The following is a 27500-nucleotide window of genomic DNA, read 5'->3' on the forward strand; positions in this document are numbered from 1 at the left end:
TCATGAGCTAAAAACCTTGTTTAAAGAAAACTCCAGGCTAAGATGACTCTCCTGGGCAAATTTTTACTTGATATTCAAGAAAAAGTTTCCAATCCTATACAACCTATTTAAGAGTATAAACAGGGCATGGTTGGGGGTGGGGTGGGGGGTTGTGCTCTCCTGAATGAAGCGTAATAGAGGACCATATGAGAAAGGAAATCCCTTGCTAGTCTCACTCATGAATATAGTTGGAAAAATACTAAACAAAATATCAGCTAACCAAATCTAGCAGATATAAAAACCTGAAAAAGTTGAGATTATCCCAGATCTGCAAGGGTGTTTTAATAAGAGACAATCCAGAATGTAATTTACCACATTAACAAATAATAAGGAAAAAAAATCGTACCATCATCTTAATAGCTGGAGTTATAGCTTTGATTAAAATCCAACAATAGTTCTCACTCATAGGCGGGTGTTGAACAATTAGAACACGTAGACACAGGGAGGGGAGCATCACACACCGCCGTCAGTTGTGGAGGGGCTAGGGGAGGGACAGCGGGGTTGGGGAGGGTGGGAAGGGATAATGTTGGGAGAAATACCAGATATAGGTGATGGGGGAATGAAGGCAGCAAACCACCTCGACATGTATGTACCTATGCAACAATCCTGCATGATCTGCACATGTACCCCAGAACCTAAAGTACAATAAAAAAAACTTTTATTAAAAAAAAAATCCAACAATAAATTATCCCAAAAAGAAGTCTCAAAATAAGGATAGATAGGAATTTTCATAATCTTTTTTTTTTTCAGGAATTATAAATCTGTAGTTTTATTAAGACAAAAACTGATGGTGTGGTATGAAGTTTACATTTAAACAAAGTTCTCACAGAAATCTAACACATGCCTAAAAAGATTTTATAATGTAGCTTTAGATCCAGACAACTAATGATGTGCTTCTAGATCCAAGACTAGACAATATCAAGAACTTACGGATCTCGAGTCAGGACAGAACATTTTGGGTATCAGTTACTTCTTAGGATTTCTTTAAAAATGGTGGTGGTGGTGGTGGTGGTGGTGGTGGTGGTGGTGGTGGTGTGTGTGTGTGTGTGTGTGTGTATGTGCGCGCGCGTGCCTGCCCACTTTAAAGTAAACCACTGCCGAGTATGAAAGTTTAATCTTCCCCTGAGACTGAGGCTTTTGAAATCACTAAACTCTTAAATCAATTCTGTGAAACTTGTACTGAACACTGCCACCAATAGTTTCAGAGTTCAAAGCTCAAAAAAGAGAATGGCTCCCAAAGTTCTCCCCATTAAGAGCATGGACCCTTTACTTTCCCTACTGTCTTATTTCCTCCACCACCCTCTTCCCCTTCCCCAACACCTCAGCCAGTGGCTTGGATGAGCATGCTGATATTTATAAATTCATTAATGGAAAAGAAAGGATCTTCTAATTTCAGGAATTAGCACCTCTGAGACAAAATGATCTGTTTCTAATGTATACTCTCCAATAAAAGACCTTCTCTCTTCAGTCAGTTCCCATCTCAAAAATGGCAACTCTGGTAGCTTATGAACTGGCTTAGTCTTTTGTGGGTGGGACTAAGTGCATTAAGTTTAGGTAGGGAACACCTTGGCTTATAGATTTCAGACATTCACACCTTTTAAACAGTCTCTCACAGTCCTTATTTATGGTGCCAATAACATTTTTTTTTCAAAGGTAAAATATTCTGGACATAGAAGCAAATCATTAGTTGTCTGTTCTTTCCATTGCTGCTTCGCCATTTCCCCTCTCAGTCCCCACATTTTAATCAAAATGATGCTATTCATCTCCCTTTCTCCCCTTCTTACTCCTCCCTCCCCCAAATAATACAGCAGTAATAGCCAAAAAGTACACACATGCTATGCTGTAAAAATGCAGAGTTAACACTATTGGGAGGAAAGCTGTGGGTTATAGAGATGCTCTTTGAGGATCTACAGAATTTTTTGCTCCCCCGCACATCCAGTTCTGCAAGTTCTGTCCTTTATAGAAGGCCCTTTGCTTTTTCTCAGCGAAGTGTAGAAAAGGTTGCCTTGAAACACTTATCCCCCTTCCCTTCCACTGGGATGGGTGTGCAAGCTTGGAATGGCTTTAAAGCAGTTGGGCTGCTGCAGGGGGGGCACGGTAACTACACTGGCTCTTCAAAGGACATCTTCTCAAGCCACCTCTATGGTGTCAAGACAAGTAGAACTCCTTCCCTTCCCACCTGAAACCCACAGTCAGATGTGACAGGTGCTGGCACTCAAAGAGAGTTAATTCTTGTCATCTCTTTTGTCATCATCCTCCGTGGAGTAGAAATGCCCACATCAGCCTTTCCTCGTAGAAGGATATGACAACTTGTGGGCATTTGACATTGACTTACTTGGCAGGAACCAGGTCAGCTTCATCCGAGTTTTTCCGTTTCATCAGGAACGTGAGCTCTCTACAAGAGTCTGTAGCTCCAATAATCTGCTCCAGTTCCAAACCTTGAGCAAACTTCGTGGCTTTTCTTTTCCTCCCTCCCTCCTTCCCTCCCTCCTTTCCTCCCTTCCTCCCTTCCTTCCTTCCTTCCTTGTTCCTTCTTTCCCAGTCTCGTCCCGGTGCCAGGCACCAGGCTGGAGTGCAATGGCGCAACCTCGGCTCACTGCAACCTCCGCCTCCCAGGTCCAAGCAATTCTCCTGCCTCAGCCTCCTGAGTAGCCGGAACTACAGGCACGTGCCACCACGCCCAGCTAATTTTTGTACTTTTAGTAGAGACGGGGTTTCACCATGTTGGCCAGGATGGTCTTGATCTCTTGACCTTGTGATCCGCCCACCTCGGCCTCCCAAAGTGCTGGGATTGCAGGCGTGAGCCACTGCGCCCGGCCGCCTCGTGGCTTTTCTGACTCTTCTTTCTTCTTTGGTTTGCTGTTCTCTCCCTTATTTTCAGAATGAGAATCAGCTTTGCACTTGCCTTCCTCTGATTTATCTGCCTCATGTGCTGTTTTCTGTGACTGCGGAAACTCATGAAGTTGGGGCAATCCAGGTTCTCTTCTGGCTCCCATGTGTTGTCCTCATATGAGAACCCCTTCCACTTTAGGAGATGTTTCACTTTGCCCTTCACCACTTGATAGTCGAGAACTTTTTCCGCCACATATTCCTGTTCCTCATCTTCTAGCACCTCCTCTGCTTTCTTCTTGTTTCTTCCCCCCTCATAGTGTGTGCCAGCTTTCTGGTGTAAAGGGTGGTGCTGTTCAGAGCAGCGCCCAACAGCCGGAGAGGAATCGGTGCTGCGCTACTGGCGCATCGCGTCGGGTTGGATTGGCTAGGGGAGTGGCGTCCAGAAAAGCAGCAAGCTGGGTGGCCACAGTGGGGCCGTGGCCAATGGCCCTTCCCTCAGCCAAACAAAAGAGCCTGGCACTCTGTGCTGCCTGCCACCAGCACTGCCTTCATAATCTAGTAAATGTTATCTATGACAAACCTACAGCAAACACCAACACTGTACCTTATGGTGAGCTAATAAATGCTCCCATTTGAGATCAACAGAAGACAAGAATGCCCGTTATCACCATTTAAATTCAACTTTTACAGTATGTAATTCTAGCTAGGTAAGACCGAAAAAACAAAAATGTGGCAAAGGTACTGAAAAGAGGAAACAAAGCTCCTCTTAATATTTGTTCAATATGGTTGGCACAGTGGATACACCTGTAATCCCAACACTTTAAGAGGCCAAGATAGGAAAATTGCTTGAGCCCAGGAGTTTGAGACTGCCATGTTATCATCGTGCCACTTTACTCCAGCCTGGACAACAGAGTGAGATCCTATCTCTTAAAAAAGGTCCGTTGGGGGGAAATAGGGGAGGGGCATGGGGGTGGGGAGGTGGGAAGAGATAGCATGGGGAGAAATGACAGATACAGGTGAGGGGACGGAAGGCAGCAAACCACACTGCCATGTGTGTACCTATGCAACAATCTTGCATATTCATCACATGTACCCCAAAACCTAAAATGCAATAAAAAAAAGTATAATATTTTTTATATAAGTGTGGGAGCTTCCCCGCCACCAAAATGCTCTCAGAATTTAATGAGGAAACTAACCTATGCCACTCTTAGAATGAAAGACTCAGAATGAACAACGGACACATACCTGTGATACTGTTTTGTTGCTTGGAGCTCAGTTGTGAGAAACTGAAACAGGATTCCATATTAAATGGTCTCAGTCTGTTACTCCATTTCTTCTTCATATTTGGGCCAATTTCTGATGAACCCCAATAAATGGTGTTGTAGGTGACATGCTTTTATCTACAGGTGTATACAGAAATAGACCCACACATCATCTTTTACAAGAGCAGGGCATTTGCCTTTTTAAACAATTAAATCATGCAGAAGAACTTAATGAGATTTGAATCAGGATCTAAATACTGTTTCTAACAACTCTCAAGGCAGTGAGTAGAGACAGTCAGTCACAGGGGTTACCTGGTTGGTTTCCTCTCTCTCAGGGTTCACTGTCTTTTGTTGCCTGATTTTCCAGTTCCTTGAAAACTGTTGTTTCGTATTTTTTTCTATCTGTTTTTGATTGTTTTAAATGGGTGGGTAAATCTGCTCTCTGTTAACTTCATCTTGGCTGGAAGCAGAAGCCAATTTAATTAAATGGCTCATCATTTCTTGTATAGTCCTTTTTTTTTGGTTAATAAAGAGTTGTTTTAATACACACACATTATTCCAATACAATTGCTTGGCCTCTTTCTTAGAAGCTTGCACAGATTTTGTTTATTTTATTTTAATTAATTAATTAATTTTTGAGACGGAGCTTCACTCTGCTGCCCAGGCTGGAGTGCAGTGGCAAAATCATGGATCACTGAAGCCTCAAATCCTGGGTTCAAGCGATCCTCCTATCTCAGCCTCTCCAGTAGCTGGGACTACAGGTGTGCACTACCGCACCTGGCTAATTGTTGTATTTTTTGTAGATAAGGGGTTTCTTCATGTTGCCCATGCCTGTCTCAAACTCTTGAGCTCAAGGGATCTACCCACCTTGGCCTCCCAAAGTGCTGGGACTACAGCATGAGCCACCATGCCTGGCCTGTTTCATTTGTTTTGAAAGTAACTGTTAACTTTTAGAGGTCCAATCTGTAAGGACCTAAAGAGTAGGAGCCCTGAGATGAATAATTCCTGAAGGCTTTCAGCATTCTCTCCTGCTGTGTGCTTTGTTACTGACGGCTGTTCAAGCTCTTACCATCTCTGGAGCTTTGACCCACTGATGTGTTTCATACATTTTAATGAAAGACAGATTGAGAGAAATCATAGATAGGCCCACAGGATTGTACCATATCCATGCACTGGCTCAAAATGAAAATGTGATACTACCGTGAGTTACATTTGTGGAAACCACCAAACTCCGTCTTACAGCTTGTCTGATCCAGCTAGCTAAGGGAAATCAAAAGTAATTTGCAAAATCTTTTATGTTCTTGGTACATTACTCCGATTTATTTTTTAAGGCACAGAAAATTGTCCAAATGCATACTACAAATTAGCAAATAAACTACATACATATAGTTATTTGGACCATGGTGTTTTTCTAAGACCTTTGTAAAGAATGTGGTTCAACTCGCCACTGTGTAATGCTAAACTTACTTCTTGTATGTTATTATGAACTTTATAATTTCATAGCAGCTGTTTATTTTCTTTGCTAAGGTACAATTCAGATGTTCTTGGCTTAACACAGTATTGTCTGTATCTCACAACATTTAAAGTTAGATTGATACTTTGTAAAGATTCTTCAGATGTGGCCAGATTATTTTAGAAACAGCTTTAGTTATCCCTGATAATAAATATCAGGGAGAGAAAAAGAAATTGAGGTGTTTGAAGAATCCCTAAATATCATTTCAGTCCATCACTGTCGGCCTCCCCCACTGCTTTCAGATCCATTCCCAGGTGCATTTACAGGGCAGCCAAGCTTCCTCATTTGGGTTCCAGCTCCCTTAGTTTCTGTAGCATACTCACTGAGCTAATGAGCAGTGTAGTGGCTGAGAGCTAGGGAGAAATATGAGGGAAATCAGAGATGACTCTTTCCGACTTTTGTCCTAGATTGTTTGAAACTAAGTAACATTAGAATAATGAAGAATTGACCACCTTTCCCATGCCGCGTTCCAGGTGTCTTTTCCATACTGTTTTATTACGTCATCTTAATCATAACAGCCTACATAAATACTTTAGTTTGGGTTAGGATGAAAATGAAAAAGGGATTAGAAATAACATTTACTCTTTTTTCTTAAGCCTTCAGAAGGATTTAAAAAACTTAAAGATGTTAAATGCAAATGCCATTGCCATTCCAAGTTAACAAGTGTTAAGAATTTTTTGTTGTTTATTTTTGGGGTTGATCCTTAACAGTATGTGTTTTTCTTTTCAGCTACTAAGTCAGGATTGTTACCCCCACCACCTGCGCTCCCTCCGAGACCTTGTCCATCACAGGTAGGAGACATATTTGATTTCCGTAAATTGTTCGGTGGTAGGGAAGTTGTCCTATCGCTGTGTTTCTTTGCAAGGGTTGATTGCTACAGATCTGGTCCATGAGATTCCCAAGCTGATACCCTATGAAGAGAGCAGAGAGTGGTTTAATTTCTTCTCATCCAGCCAGCACTCCAGCCTCATGTGGAAGAGAGAAAGTTTCCTCAATAAGCCACCAAGCACACATATACTAGTTCACTCTTGGCTGTCCAGGGGTGCATCTGTTTTCCTCCAGAGAGAAGAGTAGAAGAAGGGGTCTCTCTCTAATTGGAAGTGGGGACATGGTTTTTCTGTATAGTATGTGCAGTCTAGGTGCCTATATTTTCATCAGCACTTTAGGAGCTGTGATTAATTCTACATAAATTTAAAAAAATGGTTATCAACATGGGGTTAGTGCCATGATTTTGGCCTATGGTGCTTTCTTTAGGATGGTATTTTTCCTCAGAACAAAAAGCTGAAATAGCAGGAGTGGGAGATCATGTCACCAAGATCTGTTTCAGCTCTAAATTAATTCTGCCTTATTTACATGTGCTACTATGGCCTTATTCATCAACACTTTGCAAAGCTGAAAATGAGAAGCAAATAGCAAGTCTATGGAGCATGGAGCATGGTATATGGTGCTACAGATCTTTCCTTTTGTTAATTGCTGCTGAAGAAACTTTCTATCGTTAAAGACTTTTCATGATTTTTGGCAGAAAATGTTGGGAAATTTCTCTGTAGATAGTCCCTGATTCTACTTTATTGTTCTGGGTGGTTCAGAGCTATCCTTCCATATGGGGACATCTCAGGACTCATGAGTCAATGAAACTACTTTTAACACATGCTTGTCCTTCTTTCAGCGAATGAAATGGTTTTTAGCATCCACTCAACCTTGAGATACAAATACAATGAGGTATTGGCTTTCTGCTTTAGTGTGAAAGGTAATAAAAAGCCCATTTCTTCCTGACTTGCATATAAACCAGTGAAATCTCCTTTTTCAGGATCTGACATTGGCCTTAAGAGATATTGGGTGAACCGTCAACAAGTATTTATTGAGGCTCTGCTGTATATCTAATGCCAAACCTTAGTTTCCCCTAAGTCTTTCCTTGGCTATAATTTCTTCTCATTCAAATTATTAGCTATGGCTATTGAGCATCTATAATAAACCAGGCATTATGCTAAGTGCTTTCAGTGCATTGTTTAAACCTCACAAAACTCCTCTGAGGTAGATACAGGTACTAATACTATCCTTTTTTACAGATAAAGAAGTTGAAGTATACAGGGGCTAAGCAAGTTACCCAAGGCGGCATAGCTAGTAAATAGTAGAGCCAGATCCCAAATTGCAGTCTTTCTCCTAAAGGCCCCATCCTGTCCCCATCACTGAAGTCTAAGTGTCTATGTATACAGCCAGACAGCAGATCCATTGCACTTGCAATGGAGGCTTTCATCACAGGCCCCTAAGGAGGACCTTGATGATATGAAGCTCCTGCTCTGCACCAACAGCAAACCTGGACTTGGTCACAACTAAATGAGGAGGCATTTGCTAGCTGCTAGTTCAAGCCTGGGGCTTGAGGGCCACCTGGTCGAATGCATGGAAGACCTGTCTGAAAGGGCTTTTGTAACCAAACTCCTAACTTGCTCTTGCTATGAAAATGCCAGTTAAGTCCCAAAATATGCTGCTGCTATCAGGAGTCTTACCTGAGCTGCTTGAGGTGGGCCTCTTGCTTGCTTTTAGAGCTTAGTCACCAAAGATATGACTAAGGGACTGGGAATTCTCTAGTTACTGTTGATGAATGAGTCTGCTTCTTCGTCTATCAGATTTCCCATCACAGTATAAACAGTGAGCCCAGTTCTCAGCCCAAGCCTCCAGCTCAGCTACCTAACTATGGAGATTTCAGATTTTAAGAACAGATGTGTAAGAAATGGAGGCAGAAAATCCACATTCCATTTCTCTCCCCCATTCCCTCCTTTTGCCTACTGTAAGTGGGACACATACATTCAAATATATGAAGTCCTGGACAATACACACATGGTTATATTTAGTTTTTGTGCTATGTCAAATTGACATTGACCCTAGGAGAATCTTACTAACCAATTGTATGGGACACCTATATAGTCTAGTCTTTCCCAAACTGCTTGTGATAAAACAGTCTCTGGGAGGTATTAATAGGACTCTGTGATACAGATTTGCAGGCTGCTGCCCCTCTACCCCCTCTGGGAGAGTCACTGTGTAAGTGAGCTCACTAAAGGCTTTGAAGGCCTATAGTAAGGAAAGCTGGTAAATTCTGTTAAAGCCAGCAATTTCCTAGCTTTTATGACCATTGATATCTTTATTTATAAAATACATGTTAGGATACAAAATCAATGTGCAAAAATCACAAGCATTCCTTTACACCAAGAATAGACAAGCAGAGAGCCAAATAATGAACTCCCATTCACAATCACTATAAAGATAATAAAAAAAAATCTAGGAATACAGCTAACAAGGGATATGAAGGACCTCTTCAAGGAGAACTACAAACCACTGCTCAAGGAAATACGAGAGGACACAAACAAATGGAAAAACATTCCATTCTCATGTATAGGAAGAATCAGTATCGTGAAAATGGCCATACTGCCCAAAGTAATTTGTAGATTCAATGCTATTCCCATTAAACTACCATTGACATTCTTCACAGAATTAGAAAAAACTATTTTAAATTTCATGTGGAATCAAAGAAGACCTTGTATAGCCAAGACAATCCTAAGCAAGAAGAACAAAGCTGGAGGCATCATGCTACCTGACTTCAAACTATATTACAAAGCTACAGTAATTAAAACAGCATGGTACTGGAACCAAAACAGATGTATAGACCAGTCGAACAGAACAGAGACCTCAGAAATAGCACCACACATCTACAACCATCTGATCTTTGACAAATCTGACAAAAACAAGCAATGGGGAAAGGATCTCCTATTCAGTAAATGGTGCTGGGAAAACTGGCTAGCCATAAGCAGAAAACTGAAACTGGACCCCTTTCTTACATCTTATGCAAAAATTAACTCAAGATGGATTAAAGACTTAATGGTAAAACCCCCAAACCATAAAAACCCTAGAAGAAAACCTAGGCAATACCATTCAGGATTTAGGCATGGGCAAAGACTTCATTACAAAAACCCCAAAAGCAATTGCAGCAAAAGCCAAAATTGACAAATGGGATCTAATTAAACTAAAGAGCTTCTGCACAGCAGAAGAAACTATCATTAGAGTGAACAGGCAACCTACAGAGTAGGAGAAAGTTTTTGTAGTCTACCCGTCTGACAAAGGTCTAATATTCTGAATTTACAAGGATCTTAGACATATTTACAAGAAAAAAACCCATCAAAAAGTGGGCAAAGGATATGAACAGATACTTCTCAAAAGAAGACATGTATGCAGCCAACAAACATATGAAAAAAAGCATATCATCACAGATCATCAGAGAAATGCAAATCAAAACCACAATGAGATGCAATCTCATGCCAGTCAGAATGGCAATTATTAAAAAGTCAGGAAACAATAGAAGCTGTTGAGGCTGTGGAGAAATAGGAACACTTTTACACTGTTGGTGGGAATGTAAATTAGTTCACCTATTGTGGAATACAGTATGGCAATTCCTCAAGGATCTAGAACCAGAAATACCATTTGACCCAGTAATCCCATTGTTAGGCATGTACCCAGAGGAACATAAATCATCCTACTATAAAGACACATGCACACATATGCTTATTGTAGCATTGTCTACAATAGCAAAGATACGGAATGAACCCAAATGTCCGTCAGTGATAGACTGGATAAAGAAAATGTACTGACACAAGAACAGAAAACCAAACACTTCATGTTTTCACTCATTAAGTGGGTGTTGAACAATGAGAACACATGGGCACAGGGAGGGGAACATCACACACTGGGGCCTGTTGTGGGGTTTTGGGGGGCAAGGGGAGGGATGGCAGGGGGTGGGAGGATTGGTGAGGGATAACATTAGGAGAAATACCCTAATGTAGGTGACGGGGGGGATGGATGCAGAAAACCATCATGGCATGTGTATACCTATGTAACAATGCTGCATGACCTGCACATGTACCCCAGAACTTAAAGTATAAAAATAAAAAAAGAAAATGTGGTAGATATATACCATGGAATGCTATGCAGCCATTAAAAGGAATGAGATCATATCCTTTGCAGGGACACGGATGAAGCTGGAAGCCATCATCCTCAGCAAACTAACACGGGAACAGAAAACCAAATACCACGTGTTCTCACTCATAAGTGGGAGTTGAACATTGAGAACACATGGATAGAGAGAAGGGAACAATATACACCACAGCCTGTTGTGGGTTGGGGGGATGAGGGAAGGGAACTTAGAGGGTGGGTCAGTAGGTGCTGCAAACCACCATGGCAGACGTATACCTATGTAACAAATGTACACGTTCTGCACATGTATCCCATTTTTTTAAATAAAATTTAAAAATCTGTATAACAAACCCTATGTAACAAACCTGCATGTGTACCTCTGAGCTTAAAAGGTGTTTTATAAAATGTTAATAAATAATATGCCTGTTAATATCCTGAGGGCTTAATGGTTATGAAACAGTTATACACCAGTCTTAAGGTATTGCTAAGAACATTTCCAAACCTTTCTCATCTTTCACCTTATCTCTGTATTATATGGTTAAAGTTAAATTTTATATCTTATGCAATAGTTTTCCCTAGAAAAATTGAACATGAAAATTTACAGCACATTAACTTGGGATTTCACATTGTCCATGTTTTCAGTTTGACCTGGTTTCATCCTCGCTTTTCTGTTCCTTCTCACTTACTCTCTCATAAGGTCATTTTTACCACCCCACAGCAAGTTTTATTAGAACTTAAACACTGAATTCTTACTTTGGTCCGTTAAATTTTTTGAATGTTCCTTGCTATATGAGGCCCATCAGCCTGAATTTGGAAATATATCTATATCTATACCTACAAAGTCTTCTTTTATTAGACTGCATATAGTATCATCACCAGGAGACCTAGTAAAGAAACTAGGAAACCTAACATAATTAAAACTATTCTATTTATTAGTAGCTATGAAAGAGAGTAAAATTAAGTTTTTCAATTTAAAAATTTTATTTAACTTGTTAAATGGGCATGAAGAAGAAAATGTTTTGTTTCCTATAAAGGAGCACTATTTTACAAACTATGTGGCAAATCAGTAGTGATGTGCTTCCAGGATTTTTTTTTTTTTTCTTTTTTTAAGAGATGGAGTCTCCTCTATCACCCAGGCTGGGGTTCAGTGGCATGATTATAGCCCACTGCAGCCTCAAACTCCTGGGCTCAAGTGATCCTCCCACCTCAGCCTCCTGAGTAGCTAGGACCATAGGCACACACTACCAAACCTGGCTTTCTAGGTTTTACGTATATAAGAAAAATAAGTTTGTATATTTGTAGTATGCATACAAAGATATATAAAGATCATTTCTACATACACCAAAAGTATATATTCTTCTATAAAGTGAGAGAGATGAAGTGTAGGTTTTTCAGCATAAAAAGCAGTTTAGCTGGCTCATACCTACTCAAGAACCACTATGATATGAACATCTGGATTAAGTTATACATAAATGGGGCCCTGGAGTTAGAAAAGGAATAAGTTAAAAGAAACATCTTTTTTTTTCATACTGTAGGTAAGATAAAGAAGAACCTAGTGACTATATAAAAAGTAGTTTGTGTTTCCCATTTTCCTGTGGCAAGACTAGAGACTGGAACATTGTCTTTTGGCTCAGCTCAGAAGAGGTAACTTTTTTTAAAAAAAAGACTGATTTGGCCGGGCGCGGTGGCTCAAGTCTGTAATCCCAGCACTTTGGGAGGCTGAGGTGGGTGGATCACGAGGTCAAGAGATCGAGACCATCCTGGTCAACATGGTGAAACCCCGTCTCTACTAAAAATACAAAAAATTAGCTGGGCATGGTGGCACGTGCCTGTAGTCCCAGCTACTCAGGAGGCTGAGGTAGGAGAATTACCTGAACCCAGGAGGCGGAGGTTGCGGTGAGCCGAGATCGCGCCATTGTACTCCAGCCTGGATAACAAGAGCGAAACTCTGTCTCAAAAAAAAAACCAAAAAAACAAAAAAACAAAAAAACACTGATTTATAGCATAAATAACAAAAAAGCAATTAAAGTAAATGATTTCATATAGAGCAATGGGTGCTTTTTAATTTTTTTTGTTTGTTTTTGTTTTCTTGAGATGAGGTCTTGCTCTGTCACCCAGGCTGGAGTGCAGTGGCATGTTCAGGGCTTACTGCAGCCTTGACCTCCCAGACTCAAGTGATCTTCCCGTCTCAGCTTCCTAAAGTGTTGGAGATTACAGGCATATGCTACTGTGCCCGGCCTAAAGTAGTGTTAAAGTGAGAGTTAGTTACATGTATTGGCTCACTGTTAGTGTGCACATAAATCCAGCAAATTGCCATCTATAGAGTTCGTGTTTATTCTGCTAAGGTCAGTTCTCTGCTAAGGGACTATGTGGTACTTCAGTAGCTAAATCCTTTTAATAGTGTTGATCTCATGACAGTTTTCTTATGGCAGTTGTGATAGAGCCACAGCTTCAGTGTAACTATCTTTAATAAAGAAAAGATTTTGGGGATACAACACATTATCTTTTAAGTTTTCTGTTAGCACCACATTTGATGAATTGGGGTTCCCTGCAGACAAATGCGCTCAGAATTTTCCTATTTCTGCCACTAATTTCTCACCTTATATGTAACAAAGTATTCCTCACTAGCAATCTAATGAGTACTAAAAATAGCACTGGAGGGTGAAAGCACTGTGGGAGAAGCATTTAATGAATAACTTTAAGCTTAGAGAGACCAAGAAGGCTCATCGAAGGGGCGAAATGAACAATGAAATCAGTTTTGAAGAAACAAGAGAACTTTTCTTTCTAGCTGGCTAAAAGGTACAGAGCTTTACTGGAGAGAGAGAGAGAGAAAAAAAAAATACAAATGCAGAGAAACAGGGATGCAAGAGGTCCTGATATGTTTGAGGAGCTGCCTGAAATTTGGAAAGCCAGATTGTAGGGAAAATGGCTGTAGTGTTCCGAAAGTGCCGTGGGTAGCAAGCCTCCTAATTCACTTCTAGTTCCATTTGCGGCAGGGCTGTGGGAAAGAAACAGCCGCTACCAAAGGAGTTCTGTCTGGGGAGCAGAAACTGACAGGAGTACAGAGTTTTAGTTAGTCCAGTGGTTCTCACCCTTGGCTGCACAGTGGAATCATCCGGGGGAGCTTTAAACCTGCTGAGGCCTGGAGCAACTCCCAGAGATTTTGGCATGGGATGCTGAAGTCCAGCCACTGGGAGTTTTAAAAATCTCCCCAGGTGATTCTGAAGTGTAGCCATAGATGAGAAGCACTGAATTAGGACAAGAAGCACTGAATTAGGGCAAGAGGAAGGAATGCCTAGAGAAGAGGTTGAGAATATAGGGAATTTTGTTGATGAGTTCTTATAGGGCACAATGAAAAGGGTTCTGGAGGTGGGGAGGCATGAGGTCACCTTAGGGGATGTACTCAGACCCTATGGGGACAAGAACCCAGCTCATAAGGGATGGACTGGGAGTCAATGGCTTCTTGTGGTGACTGATGTCAACAGGGCTAGAGGATGTGACAGGAAGGTCCTGCTGGAAGAACTAGTCACTGTATGCCTCAGATCCTGTGTGTACTGCTGTGAGAGGCTAGCCATGAACACATGGCCTTGAGAGGAGAATAGAACAGCTGTGGTCCATTCAGTTAATTCCTCATCTAACTTCCTCATTTGGCTAGAATCAGGTCCTGAAAGTGATATTGAACCCAATAGGAATATGGCTGTCATGCTACTCTTTTTCAACGTCAAATTTTTTACGCACAACTTTTTATAAAATACTACATTTGTTTTATTTGGAAGTAAAAACTGCAGCTTACTTAAACTCAAATGGCAGTTCATAGGCCCTGAACTTGTGAAATATTTGACACCATTTAAAATAATTTGTCCTTTTAATTAATATCCTGTCATTAAAATTATTATTTCTACAAGTTAATACACAGTTGATGATTCAAAACAGTAAATTCCTCTGGGAGAAATTAAGAGTTTTAGAGCACACACTCTCTCTTTTTTTTTTTTTTGGAGAAATTCCTGGTGATTATGTAAATCTCTTACAGGGCTAGCTAATTTGCTAATTTGCCCAGCCCCATTTTTAATATAAATTTTATTAAAGCATAACATACATACTGTATCTATTTTTAACACATATTAAATCAGTTTTTAAGATGGTAAAATGAAGTACAGGTTGAGTACCCCTTGTCTGAAATGCTTGGGACCAGAAGTGGCTTAGATTTCAGATTTTTTTTTGATTTTGGAGTATTTGCATTATACTTACCCAGTTGACCATCTCAAATCTGAAAATCCAGAATCCTAGATGCTCCAGTGAGCATTTCCTTTGAGCCTCATGTTGGCACTCAAAAAGTTTTGGGAGGCTGAGGTGGGTGGATCACCTGAGGCCAAGAGTTTGAGACCAGCCTGGTCAACATGGTAAAACCCATCTCTACTAAAAATACAAAAATTAGCCTGGCGTGGTGGTATGTGCCTGTAATCCAGCTACTCAGGAGTCTGAGGCAGGAGAATCGCTTGAACCAGGGAGGTGGACGTTGTAGTGAGCCGAGATTGTGCTACTGCATTCCAGCCTGGATGACAGACTGAGACTGTCTCAACAACAACAACAACAACAACAAAAGTTTTGGATTTTGGAGCATTTTGGATTTTTCACTTTCAGATTTTGGATGCTTAACCTGTATTATATTGTTGTCAACTTTCAAATATCTATAAGAAAATAGTAGGAAACATTATTTAATGTAAACAATAGAGAAATGTCACTGTTTTAAAAATTGCATGTTTTTTTATCAAATTAGAATCTTCATGAATAAACACCAGATGTGAAATCTCTTGCTGTAATATATTCAGATGACTTCATGTAATGTGTAAAAGTCATTGAGTCACCTTCATATACTGCCTGTGTAGTTAAAGCATATTTATGAACTTTCAAAGGTATATAAAACATCCTGATTTTCACTTATCAAAATATGAATTTAATATGTATCAAGATATTTTTTATTTATGCATGTATTAGAAACTCAGAAATTATTCCAAAGTGAGTTTATAAACATATGTCACCTAAGACGATACTTTCATTCTCTTCCAAAGTTATTTTGTTCTGTCCTACAGTGTATGCTATAGATTAGCTGAAAATCACAACATGTTAATGAGTATTTCAGTGATTAAGGAAAGAAGATATAAACCAAGGATGTACTTTAATGTGATGGTGAAAGAACATACTGGAAGCTGTACCACACTGTGCTGAATGTAGTAATATGAACGTGTCTATCTGTGGTCTTATCCTTAGCCCTGCTACTATGTAGCTATGTGGCTTTGTGGGAATTAGGTAAGTTAGTCTCATGGACCTATTGCCCCTTCTGTAAAATAAGAAGATTGGATTGAGGAATCCTTCTAATACTAAGATGTCTGATACTATTTTGCATTCTCTGTTCAAGAATTTTTTTGTAATATAGATAAAACATCACGAAACACAGTTGAGAGACAAGATAGGTTGGACTAATTTTCTCTGCTTCTCCTTGCTAAGTAAAAACCTTGGAAATACTATAATGGAAAGAGGATTTTTTTTTGAGACAGAGTCTCGCTCTGTTGCCTGGGCTGGAGTGCAGTGGTGCAATAATAGCCCACTGCAGCCGTGACCACCTGGGTTGAAGGGACTCAGCCTTCTTAGTAGCTGGGACTGCAGGTGCATGCTACCATACCCAGCTAATGTTTTTATTTTTTGTAGAGATGGGATCTTGCTGTATTGCCCAGGCTGGTCTCAAATTCCTGAGCTTAAGCAATCCTCCCTCCTCAGCCTCCCAAAGCATCGGGATCACAGGTGTGAGCCACCATGCCTGGCCAGAATGAAGACTGAAAGGTTTAAAGAGGAAAGAGGACTGACGTGGTAGTAAACTAGAGACGTCAAGTAGACAGAAGAACAATAAGGAAATACAAAGCTTAAACAATACCATGGCTCTAAACTAGATGTAACAGATAACTATAGAACATGCATCAGCATAATGGACATTTTTCTCAAGTGCACATGGAATATTCAGGATAGACCATATGTTAGGCCACAAAACAAGTCTCAATAAATTTAAAAAGATTGAAATTATATTAAACGTCGTCTCTGATGTCTGGAACGAAACTAGAAATTAATAATAGAAGTAAAATGGAAGATTCCCTGATATGTAGAAATTAACATACTATTAAAAACACAAAGAAGAAATTATAAGTGAAATTAGAAAGTACCTTGAGATGAGCGAAAACAAAATCATACCAAAACCTACGGGCTGCAATGATAGCAGTACTCGGAGGGGACGTTTTAGCTATAAACACTTATATTAAAAAAGAAGAGATCTAAAATCAATAGTTAACTTTACACCTTAAGAAACTGGAAGAAAAAGAGCACACTAAATCCAAAGCTAGCAGACAAATAATAAAGAGTAGAGCGGGGATAAACAAAATAGAGAACAGAAAAACAGAGAAAATAGTTGAAAAGTTGATTTTTTTGTAAAGATCAACGAAATTGATAAACCTTTAGCTAGACTGACCAAGAGTATAATTGTGTGTCAATCTTTGGTCAAAATAAAGGGCTCTATTTTAAAGTAAAATCAGGTTCTGATAAATTTATCATTTGCCCTAGATAACACTGTTTTAAATTTATCAAAGTTGGATATTCAAGTGGAATGCTTGTTTTCTGTAATGTATTTTTCCTTTGTTAACTTTGGCAGTACCTTTTACTATATATTCCCTAGTTGTAGAATCGGCTCATAGATTGCCCAGGGCTACTCATAGCTCTAGATTCATGTATCATGAAGAAACAATTCTGTTTCAGACCAACCTGTGTTGATTGAATCTCAAGAGTTTTGGAAGTTCTCTTATAAGGATTTCTTAAATTTGAAAACTACTATTCTCAAACAGTTGGCACTGAATGACAAATTCAAAAGGCAAAGGAAATGACCATAGTGATAAGTGCAAGGAAAATAGAGGGTGAGAATTACTAATGAAATACCAGCATTGGAATGAAGGAAAAAAGATTAAATGTAAGCCTGTTACCCTTCCTTCTTTTTAAAAGAAGCACTCAGCATTTTGCTCTTTATCAACAAATGTCTTTAGAATTTATCCTAGTAACTAATTTAAAAGAAAGGAAAAGTTCTATGATGACATTTATTTTAGTATTATAAATAAAAATAAGAACAATACAGACCACCTTCATGTCTAGAAAGAAAGTACTGGTCAAGGGTAATGTATATCTGCCTAATTCAAATATTAGGCATCTATTAAAATGATTACATGACAAATAGTAGAAAAGAGGGGTAACAGCTGAATACAGAAGTGTTTCCTGATTGTACCACATAAGTATATGGTAGACCTTTGATAGTAAGGTTTTCTTATCTCTGAGGGTGATCTTGAAGGTCCATGGCGCATGGTAATTGACCCCTTTCCAGTGATCGGATTTCTAATTAGTTTTAGATTCGCCACTGTTCCCTTCCCAGTAGGGTTTCGAGATTCTTAGCTCCTTAGTGAATTTCTACTAACTCTTTTCAGGGGTCTAGAGAGATCGCTTAGGTAACTCATTTATAATTTACCTATCTTGTCTTATAAGTTGCTTTTATAAGTTTCTATATTTTGGGAGATTCTGTATGTGTAGTTTTTACATGAATTGGGGTATCTATGAAGGTCTCTAGGCAGTTCAGTCCTAAATGTCGAGTGCCTGTGGTTAAATACTTGGAGAAGACTGCTAAGTAATTGGTAGAAATTTAAATAGCTGTTTTGGTGGGGAAGTTATGCAGTTTTTCTTCTAAAAATTTAGTCTTTCAATTAAGGATTGGGGAAAAGGAAAAAAAAAGTCATCTGATATGACAATTAGAATAAAAAGTCATTTGAAGATTTACCGGAATAAAATGACCTTTGGAAGGTACTTTTAGAGACTAGCTCTCAGAAATTGCCATAAGGCATATATTGCATAAATACATTGTTATGATGACTCTAGCAATTGTGAGGTTCAAAGGAATAGTGTACTGAGGTATTATCATCTAGTCATTTTTTAAATCTATGTTCTTTGGATAGTAAACTCTTATTGTCCTCACTCTTAAATAGTAATTTTGCTGTGTACAGAATTTTAGACTGAAAGTAATTTTTCCTCAGTATTTTGAATGCATTACCTTCTCTTCTAGAATTTATTGCCACCACTGCTCAGGATTCTACTGTCAATCTATTTTTTATTTCTTTGGTGCAGCTTTGTCTTTTCTCTAGGGTGGCTTTTAAAAGTTTATTTTTACTTTCAGTGTTCTGTTTTGATGGTGCTGTAATGGGTCTAAGCATAGATTTAAATTTGTTTATTTCAGGTGACACTTGGCATGCGTTTTCCTCCTGGAAAATCATCTTTAATTTTAGAACATTTAGTGATATCTCTGTGGGTTTTGCTTCTCTACTTATTTCTTCTGTTTTCTTCTTGAACTCAAACTAGCTGTATTTCTGTCAACACATTTAAAAAAATTTCTAGTAATGAGCCTTTCATCTTTTGGTTTTTCCTTTTTTGAGACAAGATCTTGCTCTGTTACCTGGGCTGGAGTGTGATGGGATGATCCATGGCTCACTGCAGCCTCGACCTCCTGGGCTGAAGCTGTCCTCTCACTTCAGCCTCCCGAGTAGCTGTGACTACAGGTGCACACCACCACACCTGGCTAATTTTTTGTATTTTTTGTAGAGGTGGGGTTTTGTCATGTTGCCCAAGCTGGTCTTGAACTCCTGGGCTCAAGCAATCCTCCCGCCTCGACCTCCCAAAGTACTGGAATGTACAGATGTGAGCACTGCACTTTGTTATCTTCATCTTTTTATGTTGTGATCTTGCTGGGTTTGCTTTGGATGAAATCTTCATCTTACAAATTAAAAATCCTCTGCATAACTATATAGGCTAGAATTATTTTCTATTCTGTTATTAAGCACCTATCAGTATTCTTTGATTCTAGATTTTACAATCCATTCTTTTTTATAGCAACCTGTTCTTGTTTTACTTTTCCTTATTTTTGTTTTATACCTTTTTTAGGATGTATTCTCCACTTTTAACTTTGAAGATTCTAAACATACTTAAAGTTATTTTTAACTTGTTCTATTTTCATTTTTGTCAGGAGCAAATTTGTCTTTTTTATTTAGCTGTTCTACCATTGCTTTTTGAATTTTGTTTTGTAGGCTTATTTTGAGTTGGAGTTAAATCTCATTCTCAATTCTCTGAGCTCCTCTCTTTCTACCAGTTTAGTGGCTATCTCTACCAGCTATTCCTGGCATCCATGGCCTCCAGTCAAGAGCTGATTCTTATACTTGACATATAGCACTTCCATCTGGTGCAGGTGTCAGGGGTCTTGTAGTTGGCACTCGATGGTGGCTTAGCCCAGAACCAGGCTTCAGTGTTATTTCTGCTTCAGTTTCTTTCCTAAGTAGGCAGCCCAGAGCGTCTTTACAGGCTTCATCTTGATTTTGCAGTTTCACAGGTAGCAAAGTGATAGCTTAGCCTCTGGCAATAGGAAATGAACTTGGTAGAAAAGTCCTCTGCCTAATGTGGGACACTTAAATACCTGTTATTAGGAGCTCTCAGCTGCCTCTGTCTGCTTCTGCACCCTCTGCCTGACCTACCACTTTGTGATTTGGCCCCACAGGGACCTTTATCTGGCTTCCAAGTGGTACTGAGTCTTTTAAATTTTAACACTTCGTGCTGACACTCTCAAATCTGTCATTGCATATCATTTTATGGAAGGCAAAGTTGAGATTCAGAGAGCAGAAGTTAACTAATTGGATCTTGCAGTTAGTAAGTAAGCTGGCCTGCTATAGGAGAAGAAGAGGGCTGGAAAAGGTTTCTGGGGAAGTGCTAGATATTTAATAAGCATGTAGAGAGAGAAAAATCATTCACCGTACATCATAAAAATTAACTGTAGATCTGCTAAGTAAAAGTTGATGAAATTTCTACACTCTGGGCCCACCAATAATTTTCTAAATATGAACTCCTTCCTACATTAATCTCAAATACTTGTTTTTAAGTGCCTTCCCCAGTGCAGATGTACATTCATCTTAGCCAAAATGGCCTTCACATTTGGTTTGTGGGCCATATTTGATGTAGCAAAAGGCCAAGGGTAACCCTTATTCTACCCTCTAAAAGGGAACAGATAATTGGTAATAAATAATTAGGCATTTCAAAATTGATTTTAAGAATACAGAAACCATAGAGGCTTTGTGATTCTTCATGTATTTTATTTATTATCAAGCATTTCAACAGAGTGCCAGATGCTCTTCTAGATGCTTTACAAATATTGACTCATTTAAGCCTCACAACAACAACGTGCAGTGGGTTCTGTTGATATCCTCACATTGCAGATAAGTAAACCAAGGCACAGAGAACCTCAGCAACTTGTTCAAGGTCACTGATAGAAAGAGTTAAGGCTATGATTCCTACCCTGGCTATTTAGCCCCAGGGTGCCAGCTCTTACTATACTACTATGCTGTGCTGTGAAACCACATATCACAATTACTTTCTTACAACCAAACTTACATACTATCTTTGTCAGGGATACATTTTATTTTATGGAACTAGTTAAAAAATAGCTTTACCTCACTTCTGGTGACTTGTTTTCTTTCTTAGGTTCTTCTTCATTGTCTTATGCCCATGATACTGTTTTATTATATAATGCTCACTCTGCTGATATCATTCTTCCGGAAGATGCCATAAGTTCATCTAATCATTTCATCAGATGCTAATGGAATGTGCTTACTGTAGGCCCACACTTTGCTGAGAACTATGGGAGCACAAAGATTGTGATGTGATCCTTATTCCATAGTTCCTTCATTCTGCGTTACCCTCTCACAGCAGTCATGCCCAACACTATCTATTCTATAGTCTCTCATGGTTCTTAAAACTGAGTCATTTTCCGTGTGTCTCATTTAAACCCATTTCTTCATGCTTTATTGATACAGGTTGTAGGCAATAAACTGGTCACAATGTTTCTAATAACTAACAATATAGCCCAGTTTTTCCCTGGGGGGCTCAGTTATGCTTGCTTTCTAGGTTCCTGAGCAATGGAATCCTCATTTCTCTTCTCTGCTGCCCTCTATTGCGCTTTGCCCTTTTTGTTTTGTTTTGTTTTGTTTTGTTTTGTTTTGTTTTGTTTTGAGAAAGAGTCTTGCTCTGTCACCCAGGCTGGAGTGCAGTGAGCATGATCTTGGCTCACTGCAACCTCTGACTTCTGGGTTTAAGCAATTCTCCTGCCTCAACCTCCTGAGTAGCTGGGACTACAGGTGCGTGCCACCACATCTGGCTAATTTTTGTAGTTTTAGTGGAGACAGGGTTTCACCATGTTGGCAAGGCTGGTCTCGAACTCCTGACCTCTTGATCTGCCTGCCTCAGCCTCCCAAAGTGCTGGGATTACAGGCATGAGCCACTGTGCCCGGCCCGCACTATGACGTTAAGGAAGCACTCCTGAGGGGATCAAGGGAGGAGCGAATGTGGATTGGGAGGGTGCCCAAATGTACTACCATGTTAATGGGAAAGGACAATGAAGGACACTAACCAGGGGTTGGGCTCAGGGAGGCAGCCTGACAAAGGATTTAAGAGCATGGGCTTGGGGTTTCAAATTCCATCTCTGCCTCTTACTGGCTTTGTGACTTTGGGCCAGTTAGTCTCTCTGTGCCTCAATTTCATCATCCGTAAAATGAGGATCATGGTAGTACCCATTTTCATAGGGTTGTGATGATTAAATCAGTAAAGATCTCTGAAGCACTTAGAATGATGCCTGGTGCATGGTCAACCCTCAACAACATTTAGCTGTTATAATTGTCATCACCACAGGACTAGTGAAATGGAGGTGGGATCTAGCTGGCAAACACAGAACAGACTCCAGATAGCTAGAAATTAGTTGCCACAAGCCCAGAATGAGTGCTGAACTGGCTTGCTAAACCACTTGTAGTAGAAGCACGTTGTTACCCTCATCTGTGACCTTTCATGGGCTGTCCCTCTGTCTACATCAGGGATTGGCAAATTATAGCCTACAGGTGAAATCCAGATGGTCACCTGTTTATAAATAATGAAAATGCAAAGGAGAATCAGTTGGCAAGAGGCACATATAGGGCATCTTCAACCTTCTCCATCAGAGAACATGAGTCACGAGAATCCTGCCATAGATCAAAAGAATAGCAATGAGAAGAATCAGTGGACAGATGGATAGGCCTCCCCATCAGCCTTTAACCCTCCTGCTCTTATATCAAGGATCACATGCCTATGGTTTCTGATTTTTCCTTGAGGACCTTTCACCGAGATGATCTGTCTTTCAGACTTTACTAGCAAAACTCTGAGCAGTATCTTTCATACAACTGGCAGCTTCAAAAGTTTGCAGTGGATAGACCTCCCCATCTCTGTTTTGCAAGCACAATTAAAAGAAGCCAGACTAGGCCTCACCACAGTAGTGTACCTTGAAGAAGAGGAAGAAGGAAACAAGCCTGTCCAGAGAAGACAGGTTAAAGGAATTTTTCTTCCCAACTCCCTCCTAAATACCCTGCTCTGCCCAGCAGATTTTGTAGGTATCAGTAGTGTGTTGGTAAACCTTCTCCCCTGAGGGTTGGGGGAAAGCCCCAGTCTGCAGCCCTTGTTGCTGTCTGTTTTGTGAATGCTCCCACCATGCTGACTGCAAGTGGAGTTGGGAAGAGATGTGTATCTTCGGCTCACTAACACTAGCATGCTCCGTGGTAGACGGCTTCACTTGCCTCTGAATCCTTGTATCAAGATTCTATGTGCCAGGCAACAAGAACTTTTTTTCTTTATGTATCGTGCCAATAATTTTAGTCTAGGGCACTGTTTCAGCCCAATCCCGGAATGTGCTGTTAGAAATAGGGCCGTATTTTTGAAGTTGCTAGAGGCAAAACTTCCCTCTTGTTTACATTTAACTTGTGCCACTAGGTGGCACTTTAAGGACATCACAGGAAATTGGCTCTACTGGATTTTCTTTTTTTAAATTGTATTTTGGCCTCTGGTGTACGTGTGCACATCCCGCATCCTGCAGGATTGTTGCATAGGTACATAAGTGCCATAGTGGTTTGCTGTCTCTAGCCTATCCCCGGCCCCCCCAACCACCATCGCACCTACATCAGGCATTGCTCCTGGTGTTATCGTTCCCCGTCTTCCACCCCCACTGTCCTTCTCCTCCCCTCCCCCCCACCTAGCCCAGTGAGTGGTATTTTCTTCCCTGTACCCAAGTGTTCTCATTTTTCATCACCCCCCATGAGTGAAAACATGTGGTGTTTGATTTTCTGTTCTTATGTCAGTTTGCTGAGACTGATGGTTTCTAGATTAATCCACGTTTCTACAAAGGACACGAACTCATCGTTTTTTATGGCTGCATAGTATTCAATGGTGTATATGTACCACATTTTCTTTGTCCAGTCTATCATTGATGGGCATTTGGGTTGGTTCCAGGTCTTTGCTATTGTAAACAGTGCCGCAACAAACATACGTGTGCATGTGTCTTTATAATAGAATGATTTATAATCCTTTGGGTATATACCCAGTAATGGGATTTCTGGGTCAAATGGAATTTAGTCTATTTCTAGATCCTTGAGGAATTGCCACACAGTCTTCCATAATGGTTGAACTAATTTACACTCTCACTAACAGTGTAAAAGTGTTGCTATGTCTCCACATTCTGTCCAGCATCTGTTGTCTCCAGATTTTTTAATGATCGCCGTTGTAACTGGCGTGAGATGATATCTCAATGTGGTTTTTATTTGCATTTCTCTAATGACCAGTGATGATGAGCATTTTTTCATATGTTTGTTGGCCGCGTATATGTCTTCTTTTGAAAAGTGTCTGTTCATATCCTTCGCCCACTTTTGAATGGGTTTATTTTTTTTCTTGTAAATCTGTTTTAGTTATTTGCAGATTCTGGATATTAGCCCTTTTTCATATGGGTAGATTGCAAAATTTTTTTCCCCATTCTGTGGGTCGCTGGTTCGCTCTAATGGTTGTTTCTTTTGCTGTGCAGAAGCTCTTAAGTTTAATTAGATCCCATTTGTCTATTTTGGCTTTTGTTGCCATTGCTTTTGGTGTTTTAGTCATGAAGTTCTTGCCTATGCCTATGTCCTGAATGTTTTGCCTAGGTTTTCTTCTAGGGTTTTTATGGTGTTAAGTCTTATGTTTAAATCTTTAATCCATCTGGAGTTAATTTTAGTGTAAGGAAGGGGTCCAGTTTCAGCTTTCTGCATGTGGCTAGCCAGTTTTCCCAACACCATTCATTAAACAGGGAATCCTTTTCCCATTGCTTGTTTTTGTCAGGTTTATCAAATGTCAGATGGTTGTAGATGTGTGGTGTTGTTTCTGAGGCCTCTGTTCTGTTTCATTAGTATATATATCTGTTTTAGTACCAGTGCCATCTTGTTTTGATTACTGTAGTCTTGTAGTATAGTTTGAAGTCAGGTAGCATGATGCCTCCAGCTTTGTTCTTTTTGCTTAGGATTGTCTTGGCTATGCGGGCTCTCTTTTGGTTCCATATGAAGTTTAAAATGGTTTTTTTCTAGTTCTGTGAAGAAGGTCAATGGTAGCTTGATGGGGATAGCATTGAATTACTTTGGGCAGTATGGCCATTTCACAATATTCATTCTTCCTAACCATGAGCATGGAGTGGTTTTCCATCTGTTTGTGTCCTCTCTCATTTCCTTTTACATCCTTTGTTAGTTGTAGTAATGTTCTGTTTCTTGATTTGGGTGCTGATTACATGCATGTGTTCTGCTTGTGAAAATTCATTGAGTTGCACATTGAATGTGCAACTTGTTCTTCAGCATGCATGTTGCACGTCAATAATGTGCAACTTAGTGAATTTTCACAAGCAGAACACATGCATGTAATCAGCACCCAAATCAAGAAACAGAATATTGCTAGCACCCCAGAAGCCCTCCTTGTACTGTTTTCCAGTCACTGTCTCTTATTCTTAGGGTTACTACTATTCTGACTTCTAACAGCATAAATTAGTTTGACCTGTGTTCTACTTTAAGTGGAATTATGCAGTATGTACTCTTTGTCTGGCTTCTTTTTATTAAATGATGTTTGTGTGATTTATTCACACTGTTGAATGTAATTGACATCATTGCTGTGTACTATTCCATTGTATGTGCAAATACAACAATAATTTCTACTATTGATGGATAGTTTTGTACTTTTCAGATTTGGGCAATTATGAATAGTGTTGCTGTGAACATTTGTATCCAAGTTGTTGAGTGGATGAGTGTTTTCATTTCTCTTGGGTATATACCTAAGAGTAGAATTTCTGGGTCATAGTGTAGGCATATGTTCAGCTTTAGTAGATACTGCCAAATAGTTTTACGAAGTGTTTGTACTGATTTACACTCCATTAATGGTGTTCCTACTCCAGTTCCACGTCCTCATCAATAGTGAATTTATTTTATGGCTGATTCCTAACTCTTAACATAATTTTTATAGCTCCCTTTCTGGCCAGCTATTTCTTTTTTCTTTTTTTTTTATTGCATTTTAGGTTTTGGGGTACATGTGATGAACATGCAAGATTGTTGCATAGGTACACACATGGCAGTGTGGTTTGCTGCCTTCCGTCCCCTCACCTGTATCTGTCATTTCTCCCCATGCTATCTCTTCCCACCTCCCCACCCCTCGCCCCTCCCCCATTTCCCCCCAACGGACCCCAGTGTGTAGTGCTCCCCTCCCTGTGTCCATGTGTTCTCATTGTTCAACACCCGCCTATGAGTGAGAATATACGGTGTTTGATTTTCTGCTCTTGTGTCAGTTTGCTGAGAATGATGGTTTCCAGGTTCATCCATGTCCCTACAAAGGACGTGAACTCATCGTTTTTGATGGCTGCGTAATATTCCATGGTGTATATAATGTATATTCTGTGGATTTGGGGTGGAGAGTTCTGTAAATGTCTATTAGGTTTGCTTGTTCCAGGTCTGTATTCAGGTCCTGGATATCCTTGTTGATTTTCTGTCTGGTTGATCTGTCTAATATTGACAATGGGGTGTTAAAGTCTCCCACTATTATTGTGTGGGAGTCTAAGTCTCTTTGTAAGTCATTAAGAACTTGCCTTATGTATCTGGGTGCTCCTGTATTGGTGCGTATATATTTAGGATCGTTAGCTCTTCTTGTTGCAGTGATCCTTTTACCATTATGTAATGTCCTTCTTGGTCTCTTTTGATCTTTGTTGCTTTAAAGTCTATTTTATCAGAGATGAGAATTGCAACTCCTGCCTTTTTTTGCTCTCCATTTGCTTGGTAGATCTTCCTCCATCCCTTTATTTTGAGCCTTTGTGTATCCTTGCATGTAAGATGGGTTTCCTGGATACAGCACACTGATGGGTTTTGGCTTTTTATCCAATTTGCCAGTCTGTGTCTTTTGATTGGGGCATTTAGTCCATTGACATTTAGGGATAGTATTGTTATGTGTGAATTTGATGCTTTCATTTTGATGCTACCTGGCTGTTTTGTTGGTTAGTTGATGCAGATTCTTGATTGTGTTGATGCTCTTTTACCATTTGGTGTGTTTTTGGAGTGGCTGGTACTGGTTGTTCCTTTATATGTGTAGAGCCTCTTTCAGGAGTTCTTGTAGAGCAGGTTTGGTGGTGATGAAATCTCTGAGTGCTTGCTTGTTCACAAAGGATTTTATTTTTCCCTCACTTATGAAGCTTAGTTTGGCACATAATCGTCAGATTCACCAGGGTTGAAATGAAAGAGAAAATGCTAAGGGCAGCCAGAGAGAAAGGTCGGGTTACCCACAAAGGGAAGCCCATTAGACTCACAGCAGATCTCTCAGCAGAAACCCTACAAGCCAGAAGAGATTGGGGGCCAATATTCAACATCCTTAAAGAAAAGAACTTTCAACCCAGAATCTCCTATCCAGCCAAACTAAGCTTCTGGCCAGCTATTTCTAAT

The 27500-nt window shown here is 39.9% G+C and overlaps 1 protein-coding gene across 6 annotated transcripts in view; it reads left to right on the forward strand.

Moving 5' to 3' along the window:
• Positions 1-27500, forward strand: part of REPS2 (RALBP1 associated Eps domain containing 2) — a 219914-nt gene that overhangs the window by 160455 nt on the left and 31959 nt on the right. For all 6 annotated transcript variants that reach the window (XM_003924137.4, XM_039475603.2, XM_039475602.2 and 3 more), the window contains one exon: positions 6376-6437. In XM_003924137.4, coding sequence (XP_003924186.2) covers positions 6376-6437 — 62 coding nt within the window. The remainder of the gene's footprint in view (positions 1-6375; positions 6438-27500) is intronic.

The sequence above is a fragment of the Saimiri boliviensis genome, chromosome X (genome assembly GCF_048565385.1).
Source record: "Saimiri boliviensis isolate mSaiBol1 chromosome X, mSaiBol1.pri, whole genome shotgun sequence".
NCBI lineage: Eukaryota > Metazoa > Chordata > Mammalia > Primates > Cebidae > Saimiri > Saimiri boliviensis.